This window comes from Otolemur garnettii, unplaced genomic scaffold, assembly GCF_000181295.1.
Source record: "Otolemur garnettii isolate 467f Iridium unplaced genomic scaffold, OtoGar3 scaffold00073, whole genome shotgun sequence".
NCBI classification, from domain to species: Eukaryota; Metazoa; Chordata; class Mammalia; order Primates; family Galagidae; genus Otolemur; species Otolemur garnettii.
The window spans coordinates 4,070,329-4,079,402 of NW_003852468.1; the positions used below are offsets into that span (position 1 = coordinate 4,070,329).

General features: G+C 38.0%; 1 protein-coding gene across 1 annotated transcript in view; it reads right to left on the reverse strand.

The window, feature by feature from the left end:
- The window catches only part of MAN1A2 (mannosidase alpha class 1A member 2), a 184,331-nt gene extending 175,257 nt beyond the window's left edge, over positions 1–9,074 (reverse strand). The window contains exon 1 of the mRNA XM_003793819.2: positions 8,117–9,074. Within this exon, the coding sequence (XP_003793867.1) occupies positions 8,117–8,418 (302 nt within the window). The 5' untranslated portion in view covers positions 8,419–9,074. The remainder of the gene's footprint in view (positions 1–8,116) is intronic.

Sequence of the window (9,074 nt, forward strand, 5' to 3'; positions counted from 1 at the left end):
AAAAAAAAAAAAAGAAAAGAAAATCTTATACTACACATTATGGAGATCAAATAACTTAATAAATCTATGTTAATATTTTAGAAGGAATATTCAAAGATAGTATGTTTGAAACTTTAATTAAGAAGCCCAAAAGAAGTATTAATAAATAAGAGAAAATAAACATTTTCTCTGGAAATTTTTTATAAAACCCATGAGAAATTTTATAAAAGCTATTCTACCTTTTAGAGCAAATAAGCTAGTGCTTAAACAAATTTCCTGGAAACCTGTTACTACATCCAATAAACACTGTTCACCTAGCAGGTGTGTCCAAACTTGTGGCTTCTCTAGGCCACACTGGAAGAAAAGTTATCTTGGGTCACACATGAAATACACAAACACTAATGAAAGCTGATTAGCAAAAAAAAATTAAAAAGTGTACAAAATTTTGGTGATATCAGCAACTATAGTTAAGCAAAAAAGTTCTCCTCATGCATAATCCTCATGCAGCCCTCAGGTAGGACACCCCGTATGGGCGCTGCATTGTGTTGAGAGCAAACTGGCAGGCACTGCTTCAGGTATTGCTTTAGCCACTGCTTAACTGAGCAGCCATAGCATAACTGAAGTCTCCAAAGCACATTTTGAACTACCCAGATCAAAACTAGATGAAGGCGGAAAAAGCTCTAACCGGTTAGAACCAAGATAGCAGAGAAACTGACCACTTCTTGATCTTACCGCTACATTAAAAACTTCATTACCGGGCGGCGCCTGTGACTCCAGGAGTAGGGTGCCGGCCCCATATGCTGGAGGTGGCAGGTTCAAACCCAACCCTGGCCAAAAACTGCTTAAAAAAAAACTTCGTTACCATAAATGTTTCTAAAGATCCCTCCCATCCAAATTGTGCACCCCTTCGTGTTTTAACCGTATGTAATCAAGAGAGTCACCCTAATTCCAAGAAAACGCCACTCCTTTCCAAGAAATAATATGAATATTCCTCCCCTTGTTTAGCCTATAATTAAGCCAGTGCTAAAATAAAAGGGCAAAGGAACCCCAGGGAATATTCTGTCTGTGGAGTAGACTCTCCATACTTTGTGAATAAATCTCGCTTTCACTCTACACTGTCACTCCTGAATTCTTTCCTGTGCAAAACTAAGGACTTGCTTGTACTTCAAGAGTGATTCACAGCATTAGGAGTCACTTTTCTATGTTCAGTGTCATCTCCTGCATCCCTAACACTCACTGATCAACGTGAAAATCGGGACTTACCACCTTGGCATTCTATATTTTAACAATGCCATACTGACACTCTTCATTTCTGAGAAAGAGGAAAAAGACACTAATAGTCAGTGATTTCATGATGCTTAACTAATAAAAGCAAAGTCACATTATGTTGCTTCACATCAAAATTAGACTTTAAACAAAAGTATACAAAATATCTGGTCAGCTGTCCCCAAATAAAGCCAAAATTGATAAAAATTCAAGACTATCAAAAAAATAAGAGCCATCATGAAGCTAATGTCAGAATCTGAAAGGACCCTTTATTAACTTATAATTTAGATTTTACATAATCAAACCCTACTTTATGAAACAAAAATGCCAGAAACTACTCCCCTCCCCAATTGTACCTTATCTCAGAGATCCAATGGGACCGAAACCTCTATGCAAAGCACTATTCAACTTCCCCTTCCACATAGTTACTTATCTTATTATCTAACTAGCTACATTTTGTCAGAGAGCACATCTTGGATTTGTGCAAGCAAAGTCCCATTCTGGGTGATGAGGGACAAAACAAAAAGAATGTTAGTGGCTGTCTATACTGCCAAGTGTACTCTGAACTTGGGAATTATAAAAAAATCTACTTCAGTACCCAAACAGTTAAGACTACTAAAGATGCTATCATCAGCAGAACAGACGACACTAGACTGAGAGCTGTACAGATCAACTACAGAGCTAAAACGTATTCACTCAACAGATAACCCAACAACAACAAAAATGACAATGCAGCAAAGACATCTATACCAACCACAAGCTATAGTTGGCAAATGTCAAATGTAAACAGAGCTTACATAATAATTCACAACCAAATAAAGGAAAGTGGAAAAAATAACCATGAGGGTGGCGCCTGTGGCTCAGTGAGTAGGGTGCCGGCCCAATATACAGAGGGTGGTGGGTTCAAACCCCTCCCTGGTCAAACTGCAACAACAACAAAAAAAAAATAGCCAGGCGTTGTGGCAGGCGCCTGTAGTCCCAGCTACTCAGGAGGCTGAGGCAAAAGAATTGCCTAAGCCCAGGAGTTGGAGGTTGCTGTGAGCTGTGACGCCACATCACTCTACCAAGGGTAACAAAGTGAGACTCTGTCTCTTTAAAAAAAAAAAAAGAAGAAGAAGAAGAAGAAGAAGAAGAAAAAGAACCATGAGCCAATGGAGAGAAATACAAGTGAAAAAGAACACCCAGCAGATTTACTAGCTGATAAAATGATGTGACCTCCCCCCCAAATAGGAGTAGAAAGCTGTATAAGTAAACAACAGGACGGGGGGAAAAGACATTAAAGAGGGATAAGATGAAGAAAAATGGCAAGAAAATTAAATTCACTGTAGTGATTAAAAATCTCTACTCTTGTAATAAAAAGCAAAACTGAATCAAAAGACAAAATCATGACATGAAAAAACTGAGACATTCTCACTAAAGCACATTTCAATCTGCACTAGCCACATTTCAAGGGCAATAGCCCTATGTAACCAGTGGCCACCAGAGTGGTCAGCATGAATACAGTGTGTCAAGTACAATGTCACACAACTAGGTAGTAGAACCAGGTGCAACTTTAGGTCTTTCTGACTCCAAAGCCTATATTTGGTTCCCTTTGTTGCCTGTAAAGAAACTCTCAGAGGGAAATGTATACCTGACCCTCATGTATTCAATTTAAACTAAAAACATCCTGACTGGGGGATGAAACCTACAGCTCTTCAAATAAATGTTTTTAAAAAGTCCATTTATATAATGCCGCGTTATTATATAAAACAAACGACAAATGTCAGTTTCAAAACAACAAAAAAAAATTATAAGTAAATTTTTAATTATCTAGGTCTATTATATACACAAATTACAAACATGATACCATATGTCTATCAGTATATAACAACGTTCATTTATTTATAATCAATTTCTGTCTGGGGTACTTCAATAGTCATAGATGCTAAAAAATTATCATAATCAATACCAAACTATACATTTTATGTCATTATCATCTAAAAGGTATGTGTGCGTAGACAGTTTAAAATTCTGGATTATTTATAAACTATTTAATAGAAGGGAACATACTGGTTTCCTCATGAAACATACTAAATTCATTTATATAAATTAAAGCATAAATTACATGTAGTATATACTGTATTTCTTAGTAATCTGTGGCCATATAACCCAGAAACTAAAATTTATCCTGGATTCCCTCATCCTTCTACTTTAGCTGCCACATTCAACAAATCATCATTGTCTGTGAAGCTTAATAGTTGAACATCTCTTGAATCAACCACTCTTCTCCACTATCACCATGAAGCCAACATACTCTGTGATCCAGACCCTCTCACTTGTTACCTCCTGCTCCTCTTCATACCATAATCACTGTGACCAAAGTGATTTATATTTTTTTAAGTATTTAAAACGATAATGTCACTTCCCTGCTTTTATGAAAACCATTCAATGTCTTCACATAGTATTTAGGATAAAGACCAAAATACTTAACTACAAACTCTCTAGGATGCTGCCTAGAAATTGCAAACTCAACAACCAGGTTAGGTATTCATTCATTATATTTATTTATTTGCCATCTTAACTGAGTGGCATATAATGGAGAGCACATGGCCCTCCAGAGCAGTGGTCCTCAAACTCTTTGGCATCAGGGACTGGTTTTATAGAAAACTACTTTCAGGGAGAGGGAGGTGTGGAGGGAGATGGTTGTGGGACAATTCAAGCATATTACATTTATTGCACATTTTGTTTGTATTATTATTACATTATAATGCATTATATATATGAAATAAGTATATTACTCACCATAATGCAGAATCAGTGGCAGTCCTGACTAGGCTGGTTTTCCTGCAACTAGATGGTCCCAGTACTAGCAGCACTGCCTCAGCTCCACCTTAGATTAGGCATTAGATTCTCATAATGAATGTGCATGAATCCCTCACATAGACAGTTTACAGTAGAGTTTGTGCTCCTATGAGAACCTAATGCCACCACTGATCTGACAGGAGACAAAGCTAAGATGGTGATGTGAGTGATGGGGGGGCTGTAAATAAAAGTAAAGCTTTGCTTGCTCACCAGCTGCCAGCTGCTCACCTCCTGCTATGCGGTTCTTAACAGGCCTACAGCCCACAGACCAGGAGAGATATTACCCCACACACACACACACACACACAACGAGGGGTTGTTGATATGGGGGACTGCAGCTCTAGAGGAAGCAGCTGCTACCTGGTTCCAGTTGATTGTTAGTATCTGAAAATACAGTTGAGAGTTGCCATATTCTCTAATTTTTCATGAGAAATCAGAAATATAGACTTTGATGTGAAATCTCCTGATTTGTGAATACTGACAAACTTTTGTTGACAAGGATAAGGAGGCCAAATTTGACCTCCTATCTAGTTTCATTACCTAACCCACACAGCTGCTCTCTACATCAGCCATATTGCATTTCTCAGCCCCTCCGGTTGATGTCATGCTTTTTTACCTTAGGGCTCTCAAAAACCGAGTCCTCTGCTTTGACCGCTTCTACCTCCAACCCTAATCTCTGCTTCACTTGGCAATCTCCTACTTACTCTGTCTCTGAGCCATGCTTCCTCAATGAAGTGTTCCCTATTCCCACTGCTCCCGCTACCTCTACTCCATAGGCTATCAGGGGACCTCAAACTTTTTAAACAAGGGGCCAGTTCACTGTCCCTCAGACTGCTGGAGGGCTGGACTGTGGGCCCCGGGAAGAGTCAGCTGCTAAACAGGACAGGAAGCTGTGGCAAAACAACTAGGTGGGCCGGATAAATGTCCTAGGCGGGCTGCATATGGCCCGCGGGCCATAGTTTGAAGAAGCCTAGGCTAGGTCACCCAGTTCATGTGCTCAGACAGCCCTAAGTACACCTTCATAACTCTCATCACACCTCAAAATAAAAATTACTTATTTAATGCCCATCATCTCCTCTATAAAATCAGGGCCTGCCTGGCACATTACGCATGCAATATGTATCTCTTGCTAACTAGTTTGGTGACAGATTGTTTATTTAGACAGTAAGATTCTGGTGTACTTTTAAAATATTAGTCAAACTTTAACTTTTCAGAAACAGTATTTAAAGCGAAGTAGAGCTAGAATTAAAATATCCATTACAATTTTAATTAGTACTAATTGCTAACATTACTGGGCATTTACTAAATGCTGGGAACTATGTTGAGTGTTCTGCATGTATATCTCTGTCAATACAACCTATAAAGTAGATACCACTGTTGTACAGAGGAAGCAACTAAGGCATAGAGTTTAAAAACTTGCTCAAGATCACACATCTAATCAGTGGCAAACTAGGGTATGAATCCATGTAATCTGACTCCAGTGCTTAAACACCAAAAATACTATACTAAACTAATTCATTAATAAAGAAATGCCAACTCCTTTAAATGCCTTCTCCTATAGATGGAAAAATTCATTGTAATGGCTGCCTAATTGTAATAATATAATGTAAATATGACAAACACTTGTGAAAATGAGTAAGCAAAGAGTAAGGTTTCTGCTAGTGATATAAGTGTATTAGAAATTTGGCTTCTGACAAAAAGGATGATTTTTTTTCATTCAAAATTAAATGAAATGCATATTGTGTATCTTAAAAAATATATCAATTCAGTAAGTATCTCTTAAGTACTGTGAATAAGAAATAATGGCCATAATTTATTTTCCATTACTTAATAGTACTTTCTATCCTGTACCTTTAACCATACACACACAATTTAAGATAAACCACTGATCTGTATTTTCTAACTAAAGAATTTTTTTGGCCCATGCCCAAAATAGGTATGATCTTAGTACCAACTAATTCTGTAAATGCTACACATTAATTTAATGTTTTGTGATTTCACATTTTAAACTTACACCGTATTTCCTTGCTCAAAGTAAAAAAAAAGTTTACTACTACAGACTGTTTTCACATATAACAAGCAACACCAAATAACACACTAAGCAAAGATAAAACTTAACTGATATAACCACAGAAATGTACAAAGATAAACAAAGATCCCTCACTAACTGAACGCCGTTTGAATTCTCTATTTCAAACCTCAGGAATCAGATTCCAAAAAATTCTCATATGTATCACCTGCTCTCCAGGCTCTTCGTATCCCAAACTCAAGGTCTGGCTCACTTACCATGCCTTCAAGCCTTACTGTAAGAACTCAGTGACCAATTTCTTGCTCCAAATTCAGGAACCCAGTCGTTTTAGATAGCTACAGGCACATATGTTCACGGACTACATAAATTTAAGAATTCTTTTTTAAATGATTTAAGTAGACTTTTTAAAAATGTGAATAAAATGCACATCCCTATTTTCATTCAAATTGTATTTTTTAACTCCACTTAATTCAGAATTTTTCTATGTAAATGTTTTTAAACTAGAACATGCCATTTTTTAAAAACTTTTAGGCCACCCAAATTTTTGTTTTAAACTGGACAGATTACTAAGATAATAGAATTAAATAATGTTTAATGCATGGCTGCCGTCAAAGAGTTCTGAAGCCAGTTTTAAATAACACCTTTTTTTTCAAATATTCATCAGAAATTATACAAACACCATGGGAAATAAAGTTTTCAAGAAAAACAATACTTTCAGTGTTAATTTTTCAGTAACATTTCACAAATTGTATCAGTTTTTTTGTAAGCCACAAAATAGCAAAGAGAAAAAGTAAAGAAATCTGAGACTACGTAAATTGAAAATGGCAAAATTTCAGATTAACTAGATTAACTTAGTTACAAAAGAATAGTACAAAACAATGCTAGAAGTAACTACTCTTCAAGGTTCAGTCAAAAGTCAAAGGACCATGCAAATAATGAATCAACTAGTTTAAGAAGAAAAAAGAAAAACCAGTCTTCACTAAAACAGTGCATTTTCCCAAATATTTAACTCAGGCTCACATCTGAACCTAAGCTTTTCCAAATACCTCGTGCTTGATAAAAAGTTAAAACTAACATAGGTTGAAAAGTGAAATCAAATATATGCTTTTTCTTTCACATACTCAAGAATTAAGAGATTGAGAAAAGAGGGTAGGTTTGAAGTAAACTACTTTTCCAAACTCTGTTGAATAAAAATATATAAATGACTTTTAAAAACTGTAATCAGTGCTCCTGTTTTAATCCTAATTTGCCTTTACTCTCCCAAGAGCTCACTTCAGGTTTGATCTAGAATACGAACCCTTTAATGGATCAAAGTCTAATAGTTATTTCACACAGTCCATCTCTTACATTTTAAAAAAAATCAGAGCAAAATTCAATTTCAAAAAAATAAAATCTTGTCTATAAGCCTCACAAAGTGAAATGACTTAGGATTTGATGATACCTTTAACTGATTCCCTATATAGGACCAACCAACATCCCCTGGAAAGAACAAAATTAAGATATTTTCACATGTTAGGCAATGACAGGTGTATTCTTTCCATGTTTGTCATCCTAAAGAACTAAGCTTCACCACTAAGCTTCAACTACAAGCCAGAAAATGAAAGCCCTTTGGGAGAACAAACCCAAAGGAGCTGTCAAGATTTCAAGTGTTGATTTCACACTCACAAGGACTGAAAGCAACTCATTCTTAATAAATACAGGTGCAAGCTTATGTCAGGTTAAGGTTTCTTACCTCCATTTCCAACTGTCCACATCACACACAACAATTTTGAACACAAATGATCTCCTACATACAATGATCGAGTTAGACTTTAGGTAAGATTTTAGGAATCCTTCCAGGCTTTAGTTCTATTCGGCCAGTTTTGAAATAGAACTCTATTACATACAACTCTTACCTAATCTTAAAAATTTAAATATCACTCCAAAAGAAAAAAGATTTGATGCGATACCTGTACCTTGTTCGGCCAAATGTTAGTACCAGAACTTCTGAAATGAACAAACCTGTGTCTGTGTTCATCGGGTCCATGGATCAGGAAGACGTCAGAGTTTTTAGCCCCTTTGATGGCATCAACGTGAGGAATTAACACATCTTCTAAACCTAGATCAAAGCGTTTGTGTTTTGAAGAGTCTGGTAGGAAAAAGAATGCCCCAAAACACAGGGTGATGAAGGCACTAAGAATCAGGAGAAGGATAAACTTCTCAGAAAGTCTCAAGGTAGCCCTGTGATGTGGGAAGGAGGGCGGCCCCAGGTTCAGAGGTGGTATCCTACGTCCAGAGAGGGGCAGCAGGGCTGGGGTAGTCATCGTTTAAGCTCTTGGACAGAAAACTTTATAAAGTTCTCATCTTACATCAAACGTACAATACATGGATTTGTCTTCAATATCTTAGCAAAAATGGGAAAACTCAATTTCTCTCAAAGGATCGTTGTGCTTTTTTAAGAGGGCTCCTCTTCCCCACTCGTCCAATTACACCCACAAAGGTGTGTGTTCCTCCCAAATGTCCTGTGATACCTTCTTTGCCATTTGGCTTTCAGTGCCTCATCGGGTTATTACCTCGATGCCTCCTCTTCATTCCTACGGGTAAGTCAGGCAAGCCACACCGCAGAGAAGCTGCAAGGTGGCTTCTTCCATTCCTGCATCTCAGCGAGATGCTCAAATGTGGTCTTCCGCCGCAAAAGGGAGCCTGGTGAGATTCAAGGAGTTGTAGATGGTTCTCTGAATCTCCGCTCCTCAATGGTGGAAAATGAGGGTGGCCGCGGAAGTCCGCAAACAGCGAGGAAGGTCTCCCACCTCTCCAGCAGGCAGAAGCGGCGGCGCCGGGAGAAGTAGCAGGAAGGACCTCTCCGGTGCCCGCGCCTCCCGACGCTGCCGGGCAGGCTCGGGGCAAGAGCTCCGACGCTGCCCACTCCACAGCTGGCGCAAGGGGCAGCAGCGTCCGAAATACCTGAGCCCCGCAAGCC